Here is a 14,470-nt window from a genome sequence, read left to right on the forward strand (position 1 = left end):
TTTTAAGCCCATCTAACAATTATTATGAAGGGTATGTCCTTTAACACCCCGCAAAAGTACTTATAAAACCTCCATTCGGTTGAAATTACTGAACAACTAAAGGTAAGTTTTTTTTTTTAATAGAAATTCAATTAAACACTTAAATAAATTATTCTTTTAAAAAATTCTTTACACATATCTCATTTCATAATTCACATTTATGTTTTTGATTTTAATTAATTTTTTTGAAAAGATTATAGAAATATAAACAATATTATGAGAAAAAAATAATTTAAGACTTTAAGATTTATACACATTTTATAAATAAAAAATTTAAAGAAACGTTTTTTAGAGTAAAATTCTATGAAAATATGGTTATTCTAACACATGGGTTTGTGTTTTATAAATTAAATTAAGAAATATAACCGCGCTTCGCGTGACTTTGGAAAAAGAATTTAGTATTATCATTTTTTCTTACTTGCACTTGATGAAACTGGTAAAAAATATGAATTGATTTTTTTTTAAGATGAGTTAGTCTTATAAAACTGATGTTATTTATGAGAGTTAATTATTTTTTTATTAACTTTAAAAATATATATTAATGTGTATAGTGTAAGTGTACAAACCTTATACCTTTTGTAGTTATTGATAAGTTCCAAATTATATTCAACTTTCTAATCTGTTAGAACTTTTATATCTTTTTTTTTTCCAACCAGCTATAACGAACTCAATATCACCCACACCACATAAACTTCTAACAACATCTGTAATATTATGAAAAAAATAACATAAACATGTTAAAATATAAGGATCAATTATTTTTAATATACGCTTAAAGATTAACAAACATTAGTAATTAAAAAAAAACTGAGAGGAGTGTATTATTATTCACACGTGTATCAATCAAATTCGGAGATATGAATTGGAATCCATTGATTGAAATCTTAACAGTTCCTTCTTCTAACCTCTTAAGTGAAGTTATAACCAAGAAAATAATATTATACTGATTTGAAAGTGGTATGTACTCGCCAGTAGTTGAAACAACTTTCAAATTCTTGACACTATACAAAGAACCATCACTCAACATGTGCCTAAACCTTGTCACTAAATTTTTCCTGATTGTTGCATGCATTAGATTTTTCGACAAAAAGAAAATGCTACATTAAGTGTAAAACAATTGGGAAAAAAATTAAAGAAAACAATGGGAGAAAGAATTTTTATACAACCTTTTCATCAATATAAATCATGTTCACACTAATCAATTCTCCATTCTTCTTGGTATTAACAGACTTCCACACTCTACAAAGCTTAACCCTTATCATCCAACTATCTTTATCATTGTTCAACTCATGAAGAAAATAGTACTGTATGAAGCACAAAATACATATTATTGAATTTAAATAGAAAGAGGAAAAGACATGTAATCTAATAATTATTTTCTATTTTTAATATTTTGTAATGTAATTATTTTTTAATCTCAACCAATATATTAGACAATAGAGAATATAAAAAGATGAGAAATAATGATGCCACAAATCTTAAATACTTAATGTTTATAGAGTTTGAAGAAGATAAAAGGCACTAAACAAAATGTTGCATAATTAAATATGAGATTATGACATTGAAATTAGGCCCTAACGGCATTGTTGAGGGAAGATGAAGGAAAATTCCTTCCTATATTAATTAATTGATTGATATATTTTAAATCACTAAAGTTTAATTGTTGGCATAATAAAATAAATGAATGCTTTAAGACTTATAATTAATTATTATTAATGGTTACATATTGTTGAATTTAAATAGAAAGATGAAAAGACATGTAATCTTTTGTAATCTAATGATTATTTTCTATTTTTAATATTTTGTAATATAATTATTTTTTAATCTCAACTAATATATTAGATAATAGAGAATATAAGAAGATGAGAAATAGTGATGCAACATTACCTCTTATAGTCCCAGCTTTATATATATATATATATATATATATATATTTGTGTATTTAGGAAGTAAAACTTAAAAGGGGTGTTATAAGAAATTGGTGCAGACTAGAAATCCTTATCATGTTTAGATTAGTTTCCTTATTATCTAGGTTTAGGGCTTTTGTTTTCCTTTCCAATTTAGAATTTTGTTTTCCTTTTATTTCATGGTTTAGGATAATTACTACTAATATAAATAGTCATCTCTTGTAGCTTTTAAAGGCAAATTTCAATTCAATAATATTTTCAGTTTCAAAAACTTTGCATGAGTTTTTGAGTTTTGTTAATTATCGGTATTCTACGGAATCAACGAGTATTAACCCCCTTAAGTTCTCAATATTCTCTCGAATCAACGTGAATTTAAATAATTCCTTTATTCCATTATTCTCAAGAATGAACAAGATATTAGAACTTTAAACGTCTACTGCATCAAAAATTTAAGGGATGTTAAAAGCTCCACTCTATTATTAAAGGAAATCAATAGAATGTGCTTCCACTAAAAACACCAATGCTTCGAACTTAAGAGACCGTAGATATTAGGGATGGGAAAAAAAATCTTGACCTGACCTTTGACTCGATTGATCCAACCTTAATTTTTAGGACTTTGACCTAAATTTAAAGGGTCAAAGGTTGGGCTAGGGTTTAAGGAATCAAGACCTGATTACATTCAACTTAGAGCCTCACAAAAAAGTCTTAACTCAATTTTTGATCCTTAAATTAAGTTTTAAGATAAAAAAAAAATTATAGCACTAAAAAGTTAAATACACATACTACACGTGGTTACAACTCATGTTCACATTATTAATTTAGTTATTTTGTATTTTGATTTATTTAATTCTTGTTAGTTTGGTTAATTTGTTAAATTGGTTAGATGGTTACATATTATATTGTCGGTAAAGTTAAATAAGAAAATAATTTATTAAGTTCCTTACAATTAAATTCAACGTTAAAATAGTATAATAATAATGTGATATTATTAATAAAGAATGAAAAATAAGAGTTTCATTCTAATAAAATTAAAATAAAATAAAAAGTTAAAAAAATTATGATGGGATTGAATTAAGCCCGAACCTGACCTTGACCTGATAAGGATCGGGCCAAGGTTTAAGATCCTTCATTTTACTGATAAGGTTTGGTTAGGACTTGGCATGATTTGAACTCCACCCGACCTATTGCCAACCGCCAAGTCTAGCAGGCGTAAAGCACATCCATAGCCAAATAACCAATCAAGTTGCATAGCGCCTACAAGGATCATTACCATGCATATTAGATTTCAAGTCAATTCTTGATTTCAACTTTAGAGCTGTCAAGGCCGCGTTTCAAGTATACATTAGTACAAGATGATTTTCAATATCACTTAGATATCATAGGTTACATTCTTTTCGTTTGATAATATTGGCTCCTCTAACCCTTCATTTTCATCTTGCAGGACAATCGTTGAAAAAGTCAACCATTTTAAGCTCAAAGACAGAGTGCCCAATCATAAAAGCCCGAAGATTTAAGGGAATTAATTATATTATTTTACTAATTAATTGATAAATACGATATTATTTAATATTATTTTTCAAAATAAAAAATTGAAAGTGTAAACTACTATTCTTAACTTTTAATAAACTCCTAATTGTAATACAGTAGATTTGTTGGCAAAGTTTAAACAATTTTAATTGATATTTGACAACATTTTAAACAATTTATATTTGAGCTTTAAGTGGTTTAAGTTGGGTGAATATCTCGCATCCTCGATGATCACGGGGCTATGATTAGAGCCGATGGCAACGAAACCTTACACACATTAGACATACATAGAGGTTATTTCTTAAATGTTTTAAATCTAAAATTTTATTAATTTCAGACATTTTTTAAAGTTTAATTGTTTATTTTTTGGCACTTATGTTTGATTTTCAGACATTTACATTTTAATAGAAAAAGTAAAGTTTTGTGACTTTTATCTAAATGAGAAAATGTCTGAATGACAACGAAATATTATATTCTAAAAATATCTCTATAAAATAACTTAGTTTTTAAATTATAAAATTTAATCCTCTTTTTTGTTTTAATTTACAAAGATATAAATATCAAACAACCAAGTTTAAGATATTTTTTATTATAAAAACAAACAAGATGCCACTTATATTTATATATTAAAAAAAACAAGCATATTATTTAAATTTTCATATTCAAACCTATTAAGACTTTAAAAAAATTTAGATCCATTTAAATTTAAGATAAAAAAATAAACGCTACCATAGTTAAATCACCAATCACCATCATTTTTTGATTAATAATTAATGGCATCAAAAACGTATTGCAATTTTTTTATTTCTTTTAAACTATTTAATAGTTCAATATAAATTGGCTGGGGACCAAATCCTCCATAATTTGCTGTTACAAGATCTGAAGTTTAATTATAAAAGCTTTGAATTTCGCGATGAGAATTATTATTTCATGGCCAAGGTTTTAAAAAATAATTTTCGGTACAAATTGACAGTCAATAATTAATATGATCACGTGAACATCATTGATTGATGAAAATCATGCGACTTGGTTGGTGGAAGCATTAGAGAGCCAAAAACCACGGTAGGTGGGTTCGATTTAGCAAAAAGAAGGGCCGGGTTTGGTTTATTGGCGGTTACGCACGTCACGTGCGCTGATACAGGTCTTTGTAATTTCTCGAGGTCAAGGAGAAATTGATTCGCTTGCAATTAGCTGGTTGACCGGCTCATACGATTTTCAATTTTTAATGTGACACAAACTTGATCCCAAAATTTTGAATCCCAACCAGCAAAATATGAATCCCAAAAATTTGATCCAAGGCACCAACCAATCTGTGGGTTGGTAAGGGCTACAAAGAGGTGACATTGCTGCAAAAGAAAAATTTATTGATTAAAATAATAATATTATTCATATTATAATATTATCGCTTCCATGATAATAGTGTTTTATTGGTCATCAAAATATCATTTCTTTAAATTACATATTAATTATATGATGCAATATATGGGACAAATGTAATTAATAACTTAGTAAATTCGTATTTTTTCCTCAAAAAAAGAAAGGACAAATTCATATTTACTTCAAAATTAATTCATCTGAAAAAATACCGAAAACAGATACGTATAGAAGAATTACCGAACCAAACGACCGATTGATGGAAGCGTCTTGCTCTTTAGAAGGCCAAGACTCCTCCTTGAGCTTGAGGTAGGTGTGAGTGCGAATCTCGTTCAAATTCCGCAGGCTTTAATTTTGAAAATAAAATAAAATAAAAAAATCGCTGACGCTGAGTCAGCTCTGTTCTTCCTTGAATTTCAACGCATATATTATATTGCGTTTAGAGAAAAACGAGTTTTATATTTTCCTGCATTTTCTCATCATCCAAACAGAGCATTTCTGATATATTCTTAGCTTATAAAGTGCTCATATATCAAAAATTTCATTTATTCGAGTTTGTTATTGATGTTTAAGTTCAATTGAATCGAGTCTTACATTCAATCCAAGAGAAAATTCTTAATATTATTCGTTCAGTGATTAATTTATTTGTTTTCTTTTTCGGTGAAATTGAACAAAACTGCAGTTAATTTAAAAGATTCATTAAATTATTTGTAAAATAAAGCTGCTTTTTTGAGGTGAATAATGGAGGCTAAAGTGTTGCATAAGTTGCAATGTCCAACGTGGATTGCTTTGGAGAAGTTTCCGAGAAAATCGAGCGGTTCTGTTCGATTTTCTCGGAGAATGAGGGAAGAGAAGAGGCTACGAGTGCTGATTTCAGCACAAATGGAGCCAAACGTAGCTTCAAAACAGCGTAGCTATGATTCGGTGAAGGTTTCGTGTACTTTCAATAGCCTTTCAGGTAGTTACCATTGTATCTCAACAATTTATGTGCTTAATATGCTCATATTTTGATTATTTGGTTGTTCATGTTTTGTGAATTGAACCAAAATATATATATATATATTAATTTTCTAAATTATGACACTGCAATCAAGAATGAATTTGGTCTGATCATTAGATTGGTAGGAATTGGGAAGTTAACGAGTAATGTAAGTTTAAGGAAAAGATTTTCCTTTTTTAAAGACAACTTTTTCCTTTATAAAAGGTTTACATAATTATAAAGGATTTTCATTAATAATAGAGGCACCAGAAATGGGAGCCTCTGATCTTGGTTGTCTGATGCATGCTATTCCATGGGCAATTAACAGTACCGAAGGTCTAATGATGCGTAATAGCGAGCTTGTCAAAGCAGTAGTAGTAGGATTCTGTGAGTATTACTCAAAGCTTAGGTTGGTAGAGTTTAGAAGCCAGACTTATGCTAAGATTTGGAATTTAGGTTGCATGGTATGTGAGACATATTCTGTTCAGTTGAATAGTCTGGTTAGCTAAAGAATTGCTCACCATAATGCTGTCTTTAATACAAAAATTTGTACACCTTCTAGCTTGCAGGGAAGGTTTTTAAACCTGAAACTGCCAAGGTAGAAATATGGATTAAAAATTAAGATATTAGAGCAGAGATTTCCTGGATCAAGTGATCATGAAAATCAATTACAAAATATAAACTGGCTACATGTTTTTTCATCCAGTATTAAAAGTTTACTTTAATTTTTTCTTTGCAGCTTCAGTATTGGAATCTGGAAATGTTCATGCTCCTATTGATGAAGCTCAAGTTTTAAAGGTAGAGGACATTTCCTGTTGTGATTTTTAATTTGGACTCTGGAAGTCTGGTAATGAGATATCTTTTCTTCTGCTTTGATCATTTAACTTCTGTTTTTGCCAGACAGTGCTGTGAATTAAACTCTGGCCTTGATCACTGAGTTCAGATTTGTTGCTCATCTAAGATAACCTTGATGCATGTATCTTACTAGATGTACTAAAATTGCAGAATAAGTCACAGGAGATTGAGCCTTATTTAAGTGGACGCTGTATATATCTTGTTGGTCAGTTTCTTTGTCTAAGCCCTTCTCTTTTTTTTTTTTTTAAATTGAGACAGCAAATGATACAAGAACTTGAGTTTCTTAAACTATAAAATTTGAAATGCAGGAATGATGGGCTCTGGAAAAACAACTGTGGGCAAGATTCTGTCAGGAGTACTTGGTTATTCATTTTTTGACTGGTTTGCACTGAAATCACTTTCTAGGCAATATATTCTTACATTAAAAGGAATCTGGATGATGGGTATAATAAAAAGGAATATGCTCTGGAATCAAAGCTACGTGAAATGTTTAATTTGGGGAATTCAATTATCTAAGAACCTGGGGAATTTAATGAAATGAGTAGTTGTAAATTTCTGTAAATGCGCACTGCAAAATAACCTTGTCTACTTTTTGGATGTTATATTTCTCTGTTGGTTTTTTGGAACTTTAACCAGTGCAACTAGCAACACGTCCTGCATATTTGAGATTGACTTGATAAGATCATTTGTGTCTGGCTAAATATTAACTGGATTGCGTGAATTTTTTGGTTGCCTCAGTGACACATTGATCGAACAGTCTGTGGATGGAACATCTGTGGCTGAAATCTTTAAGCTTTATGGAGAGGGTTTTTTCAGAGAGAAGGAGGTTAGTTAGGAGCATTATAATATATAAAAATATTATATATAAATGTTGTTATCAATGTGCTCAATAAAATTAGTTGTTCAATTGCTTGTTTTCTTACAACGTTAATGAAGATAAATTACAGGAGAGGTTTGAAACAGCATAGCACTATTAATTTTGTAAATCATAGGTCCTCCTAATTCAGCCAACCCTCATTCCTGGCTTCTGTTGTGTTAACAGTTGGCTTACTTTTTTTAAGTTCCTAGGAGGTGAAAATTGACTGAGCTATATCATTCTATCTTTGGAAACCCTTTTTTATTTTTATTTTTATAATTGTTATGCTCTCAAAATGATTTTGATCACTCAAAACAAGTACTATTTATCTGGCGTCAGTTAATTACTGGATTGAATAATGATGTTTGTACGAAAGAGAGTACAAAAATTAGCTGAAAAACTATATGAGACCATAAAAAAAAAAGTAGTTTGTCTTCTAATGATTTTTTTGTCTTGTAGTGAAATTTTTTTATTATGTAGTGATGTTCTGCTATTTTTTGTTCTAATTTTTGTGTTCCTATCACTACTGGTACTAGATTTATGATGAATTTTGGAGTTACAGAAAACTTAGAGTTTGTAATTACAGTGAAAATATGTGAATATCAAGGCATCAACTTTACCATCTGTAACCTAATTGTAATTATCTAGCAATGTTATTAGTCTAAGTTTTCTTTGCTTTCCATTCTAAAAATATTATGTCATTCTTCTTCTGTTAGACTGAGGTACTGCAGAAACTGTCTTTGATGCGTCAACTTGTTGTTTCTACTGGTGGAGGTGCAGTTACACGGCCCATCAACTGGTATAAATGATTACAACTACTAGCACCTTTCTTATTCTTCATGTCAGTAATGTGAACTAAAATGCATTTTCTGTTGTTTATCAGGAGATATATGCAGAAGGGGATTAGTGTCTGGTTAGATGTACCACTCGAAGCCTTGGCACAGAGAATTGCAGCTGTAGGAACTGATTCTCGCCCTCTTTTGCATCAATGTGAATCAGGCGATGCATACACAGAGGTGGTCTTTTTGTCTTTGCAAACTATTTAATTTTATCTCCCATCTTGTTTGGATTTGGTATTACAGTGATCAGATGTTAACCATGAACGTAATATATGGCTTGTTTTTTATCCTTTGACTTCCCTGCAGGCTTTAAATCGACTGTCTACTCTTTGGGAAGAGAGAGGTGAAGCATATGCAAATGCTAATGCTAGGGTTTCCTTAGAAAGTAAGCATGCTTGTTCCTTTGGGTGGAAATCTATCTTAATTTCGACATGCGTCATTCGACAATTTCATCTATGAGATTGAACTTTTATTTTTTCAATGCATTAAACAATTTTATTTGCCCATGATGCATTTGCTTATGGAAGTACCAAATATATTGTGTGTTGTGCAGATATTGCAGTAAAACTCGGTCACAAAGATGTATCCAGTCTTACACCAGTTACCATTGCAATTGAGGTCTCTCCATCTGTATCTCTCACACACACAAGTGCACAATGGCTTGATAATTGTTTTTTATATTTTTATGTGCACCCCTCTTGCTGTCTTCTGAATATTTTCACCCATGTGTCCTTGTTAAAATACTCCTCAGCTAACTTGGACCTTTTATCTTGCCAGGCACTTGAACAAATTGAGGGCTTTCTAAAGGAAGAGGATGACATGGCAATTGCTGGATATTAACATCAAGAAACTTCTGATTTCGGTGCTTCTTCATTTTCTTTGTCATTTGGGCATATAGGACAGTCCTAATTTTATCAGCAGAAGGCTTGTTCATGTTATGCTTTTCCATCGCATTCATTGGGGTTGGCTCACAGTTATACCAATGAAGATGCAGTTGTATATATCAGTTGGTACAATGTCAGCTGACCCTGTGTAATATTAAGTTATGTGTGTAGATGAGATTTTATTCACCTCTGAGTTCATGTATTCCACTCGCAAACTGTCTTAATGAAGCCTGGACCATGTTTAGGCTTCTTAAATGGAAAAACGGAGTAATTTATTTGCTTGAGCAGAAAACATTTTTGGTTGACGGGAGTTGTTTAATTTAGGCCGATTTGGGAAGATGGCACTCCTGTTAAGCGTACGATTGACTTGTACTTTGATTTTAATGAAATTTTAAAGTTCACAATAAGGCTTAATGTCAAGGTACGAGAGGTTACGACCTCCTGTGGCACGGGTCTGTCTAGTTCCCTTTTCAATGTTGAGGCCTTGACTAACGACAAATTCACTCAATTGGGTCGGCCTGCCTGAACTCCAAAGGGTCTGCTTGTTCTCTACTCCCTGCATACACCTGGAGCACTTCTCCCGCAATCAGCACAACAACGCTGTCGATGCTAGCGTACAAGAGCGCATAATGGGCATTACGTATGAGGTCCCCGACAATAAGCTACCAAGATGAACTGCTTTTTCCATAATCTTTGCTTTTACAATCAAGAGTATTTTTTCACTTCATACGGATAAAATTACTCCAACCAATTTGTTAAAATTCTTTTCATCTTAATTAATAAGATTATTAACACATGACATTTAAATAATTAATTTGAAAACCTGTCAATTGTTTCATTTGGTTTGGTTATAACATGATATCATTAGGTGATGTATTACGTCATACTATTGCTAGAAGGTAGAAACTTCAAGGCCTGAAGAATTTTCATCATTTACTCAAGCGGCACTCTGCCAGTTTCCATGTCAAATGTTCATCTTTCCCTACATAGATTCTTGGGTTTAGGGTAACATTCGCATAAAGCATATCACAAGCAAAAGACTTCGCTGAGGATTCAAAAATGAAAATGACAGCAATATTGCATAACAATTTCAATGAACCATTATTTACTCCATTAAAACTTCGATTATATGGCACCCCAAACTTGGGAGGAAACCATTAATTACATGGCGTGTATACGAAGATAGGCACTTCGCCAAGTACTAATTTACACACAGGGCAAACACACAAGAAATAATTAAAGCCTTACGTTTCTCAACTTATTATTCAAGGTCTTGTTCCTCTTGGAGGCTGGAGCAAGTGAACTGAGATGAAACTGGAGGAGCTTTCTTCAGAATCTTAGAAAGATTGCTGCCACTGCATTGCCGAATAGATGACAGTGTCTTCAGCCTAAACAGATGAAACACGAAAGGTATATAACCGCATCAATAACTAGCAGGAAAAGAAAAAAGAAATAGAAAGAAGATAAATGCTTTCAATTGGGAAGATAAAAAAGCACATTAAACAAAAAATTGCGTTACCCCTGCCTTGACAACCCTTAACAATTCTTGAGGGTAAAAATGTGACTAATATTGCAGGGAAACAAATGAAACAATCATTGTTCAAGTAAATTGGAATAGAATGAAATGAGCTGGCAAAATCCTAAATTATTGTTGTTAACACCTTGCATGATTTTTGTTTTAGCAAGTAGCACCCATCTCCTAGTTATCAATGGAATAATAATGAAAAGAAATCATCAAAATTAACCTTCATTGCCAAAGTCACTAAGGGGTAAGTCACCAAGTATTAAGCAACGGTCTGGTATTTGGAAATACATATAATACTGAATGGTGGCCATCTTACAACCACACAACAAAGTAGTCTAATCGGCCACTCCAGATTAGGCACAATCCGATAGTGGAAACAACACAAAATAATCATGCAATAGTCGCATAAATGAAATATGAACTGCTCCAATCCAGTCGCAAGCCCTTGGATCCTTTAACTAACTAGATATCCTGCGCAAACTGTTACTCCTTTGTGACACAAATTATAAAACTTTATAACTGTCAATCGTCTAGAAGTTAATCAGTAACCAATTCACAAATCCTTAACTATTTCAATCACCTTAAAAAGCTTGTGCTCAAAGCCTAACAACAAACTAGCCTAAAATTGAATAGAACAGCAAAATGCAAGTTCTGAGTAGCAACTAACAACAAAGAAGCACACCCATACCTATCCATTCTCCAAATTCTCACAAAGTCACCCCCACACAATTCACAATTGATGAACGACAAGGAACGGAAAGAACCAAACCTGACCAGCAAATCTTCCCCCACAACACCCCATCCCCATCCTCCTCCACCTCAATCTCCGCACACCAAATCCCCATTTCCTTACCATTCCCATTTCCTCCACTTCCTTCCCACACCACAACCAACTTCCCTCCCAAATTCGCCATTGTTGCCCCACACAAAAACCGCGGCAAATCCTTGTCCACTCCTCTTAGCTCCCTCCACACCCCTTTACTCACATCAAACCCCCTTATTTTTCCCAAATAATCATAACAATACAACAACCCATTCACTACACACCCTCTGCCCCTCCACCCCATATCAAGCTCACTCTCCACACTGTCCCAGCTCAAATTTTTCGGATCATACTTGATCCCACCTCTATCCCCCATTGCGTATATCTTATCATCAATCACCGCACTCGCGTGCATCCACTTCTCACGAAACTCAATCTCACTACAAACCGGGCTCCAAGATCCAGTCTTCGTATCAAAAACCTCCGCCCAATTCCTCGCCCTCGCCCAATTATCAACCACACAACCTCCGATAACATAAATTTTCGTATTAGTTACCCCAGTGGCCGAAAACTCACGGCCGATACGCATGTTGGGTGCTTTCTCCCAGGTGTGCAGCCTGCAGTCGAGAGCCCACACGTGGGGAGACGGCACATCGTTAATGGACCCTCCCAGTACGTAAATCTTGTGACCCACAACGGCGAAAGCGGAGCCCACGGGTGGGTGAGAAGACGGGACGGAGGGGATAGGGGTGAAAACGTAATTTTGGGTACGTGGGTTTTGGTTGAGTGTGAAGAAGAGGAGGGAAGAGCCGGTGGGTACGCGGAGGCAGAGGTAGAGGAAGTGTTGAGTGGAGTTGATGAGAGAGCGGGTGGTGTAGAGGAGCGTGGAGGAGATGAGGGACCGGATTGGTTTCGAGACTAAGCTGAGGATTGGGTGGTGTGAACGGGGGACACGAGCTAGACAGTTTAAAGCGACGTCGTTTGGGAGAGAGGGGATTAAGATTGTTGGCTCTACTGATGGTGGTTCGGCGGCGGCGGAGGAGGACATGAGCGGCGGCTGGGTGCAGGAACGGGACAGTTGGTTTACGAACTTTCGCTAATCGTTAGAAGCTGGTTCTAGCATTTGTAGGTGAATAACGTTGAAGTCTCTGTATTTAGATAAAACAACAAATTAGAATATAGTTTGTACAATATTTTCATATGAGCCCTAAAACAAAAATATGTCCACAAAAGTTTAAAAGATTTTAACAGGATTGTAAAAATATTCTGTAGCATCGTCAATCTCTAAATCTTTATTTTAAAAACTGTAAAATCTAAGACTGATTTTATAAATGTATATTTTAATATCAGCTTACTATTCACTTGTCGTGTGCTAAAAATATGTGCTCACACCAATTCCTACTTAAGTAAATCTCTCTCTATTTATAAATTTGTAGGTGGAGTGGATAATTTTTTTAATATTTCAATGATAAATAATCTTATTATAAATATCAATAAACTTCTAATTATAACATATCATATATTCATTAAAAAGAAAATCAACTAACTAAAAATTCAATTAAACACTTCGGCACATTTGACTCCCCCCATTACACTTTATTAGGGCCTTGTATTGTATTAAAATATTACACGATGGTTTTTTTTTTTTTTCAAATCAAGAATTTTTATAAAATCAATCTTAAAATTGCGGCAATTTTGATCATCAAACTTAAGGCCTGCGGTCTTGACCATGTTCTTTTTTTAATTATTTTTTGTTAATTTTTCTGAATGAACTATGCAAAATTTTGGGCTATATAAATACTCAAAGCTAACTTCTTTTTTTTTTTTTTTTTTGTAGTTTCAATGAATTTACTAAGAATTGATAAATTCAAGTGAGAAGGACGTGATTTTATTATATCTATAGTTTTTCGCTGTGTAAATTTAATATTTTTTATTTCTAACTTTAAACTTTCTACAATATTTTTAATTTCTAATTCTGCTGGATTAGGTGTTTTTATGTCTAATAATTAAACTAATTCTATTATTTCTTTCTTGCTAGGGAATCGTTTAATCTAACTATTAAAGTCTGCTAATAATTCTTTAATATAATCTAAATTTCTTCTTAATGTATTAATATTACTAGTCTCAAAGAATTTTCCTAGTCCTAATATTGACTCTTTTAGCTTTTCAATATTAACTTCTAGGTGTTGTCCTAAGTTGATTAATAAGTCTACTATAAAATTTTGCTGACTATTGCTAGTGTGTGGAATATGTTTAAATTGATTTTCTAAGTGCTCGATGTTACAACTAATTTTTATCCTTTCTGTCAAATTTAATTTTTGCTTTCTATGATGACCAATTTCTAAATCTAAATAGTCTAATTGCAGAAAATTCATAAACTAATTGTTTAAATCTTCTAATCTGTTTCTAATTTTTAATACTACATTCTCGTACTTATATAATAATTTATTTTTCTTTTTAATATTATAATATTGTAAATTATATCTTCTAAAATTAAATATGGATAAATTTGTAAAAGCCTTATGTTTAATATTTATTTTCTTTCTATTTCAGGGGGTAATGGAGATGTGTAATCTATTAGAAGCTTTATATTGCCTAGTCGTTCTTCTAATAAAGTGTCTAAATGTAACTGCCACTACTAATTCTAGCTAATTTAGTTTCTATAATTTCTAAAGCACGTTCTAAAATTTCCTTGTAAGGGTTATTTTGTATCCAAGTATCATAATCTTTTTCTAAAATAGCAAATGGGTTGTTATAAAATTTGTCAAGGTTTTGGTCAAATTTAGCAGTTAAATAAACTTTCAAGACGGAACAATTAGAAAACTTAATGAAACTAGATATCATTTAGACAATGAAGTAAATGTATATAGACAAAGAATAAGTGCATTAGAAAGTGCTAATGTAGAATTAATTAGACAACTC

At 32.3% G+C, this 14,470-nt stretch overlaps 2 protein-coding genes across 6 annotated transcripts; one reads left to right on the forward strand and one right to left on the reverse strand.

Annotated features, from left to right (window-relative positions):
* The first annotated feature begins 4,988 nt into the window (after positions 1-4,988).
* Positions 4,989-9,565, forward strand: LOC18037533 (shikimate kinase 1, chloroplastic). Of its 4 annotated transcripts, none has more exons than XM_024180841.1 (11): positions 4,989-5,156; positions 5,530-5,805; positions 6,566-6,624; positions 6,832-6,886; positions 6,990-7,086; positions 7,420-7,507; positions 8,254-8,336; positions 8,421-8,553; positions 8,683-8,761; positions 8,930-8,994; positions 9,154-9,565. In XM_024180841.1, exons 2-11 carry the CDS (start codon positions 5,589-5,591, stop codon positions 9,214-9,216), a joined length of 939 nt encoding a protein of 312 aa, XP_024036609.1. In that variant the 5' UTR covers positions 4,989-5,156; positions 5,530-5,588; the 3' UTR covers positions 9,217-9,565. The 4 variants fall into 4 exon arrangements, with proteins under 4 accessions (XP_024036609.1, XP_024036610.1, XP_024036611.1 ...); XM_024180842.1 differs by having other exon boundaries at positions 5,569-5,805; XM_024180843.1 differs by having other exon boundaries at positions 5,582-5,805.
* Positions 9,566-10,337: 772 nt separating this feature from the next.
* On the reverse strand, positions 10,338-12,716 carry LOC18037534 (F-box/kelch-repeat protein SKIP6). 2 transcript variants are annotated; one of them, XM_024180727.1, is made up of 2 exons: positions 11,555-12,716; positions 10,338-10,648 (listed from the first exon to the last, which is right to left on the reverse strand). In XM_024180727.1, the coding sequence occupies exons 1-2, from the start codon at positions 12,594-12,596 to the stop codon at positions 10,644-10,646; spliced, it is 1,047 nt and encodes a 348-aa protein (XP_024036495.1). In that variant the 5' UTR covers positions 12,597-12,716; the 3' UTR covers positions 10,338-10,643. The 2 variants fall into 2 exon arrangements, with proteins under 2 accessions (XP_024036495.1, XP_006428025.1); XM_006427962.2 differs by having other exon boundaries at positions 11,474-12,716.
* Positions 12,717-14,470: the final 1,754 nt, after the last annotated feature.

This window comes from Citrus clementina, unplaced genomic scaffold (assembly GCF_000493195.1).
Source record: "Citrus clementina cultivar Clemenules unplaced genomic scaffold, Citrus_clementina_v1.0 scaffold_7, whole genome shotgun sequence".
In the NCBI taxonomy this organism is placed as follows: domain Eukaryota; kingdom Viridiplantae; phylum Streptophyta; class Magnoliopsida; order Sapindales; family Rutaceae; genus Citrus; species Citrus x clementina.

Excerpts from the sequence above, each read along its gene's own strand:
- LOC18037533 (XM_024180841.1), top strand. The coding sequence starts at position 5,589 with ATGGAGGCTAAAGTGTTGCATAAGTTGCAATGTCCAACGTGGATTGCT. Across the intron at positions 8,337-8,420 it reads GTTACACGGCCCATCAACTG|GAGATATATGCAGAAGGGGA; the intron begins GTATAAATGATT and ends GTTGTTTATCAG. Across the intron at positions 8,762-8,929 it reads TGCTAGGGTTTCCTTAGAAA|ATATTGCAGTAAAACTCGGT; the intron begins GTAAGCATGCTT and ends TGTGTTGTGCAG.
- LOC18037534 (XM_006427962.2), bottom strand. The coding sequence starts at position 12,596 with ATGTCCTCCTCCGCCGCCGCCGAACCACCATCAGTAGAGCCAACAATC.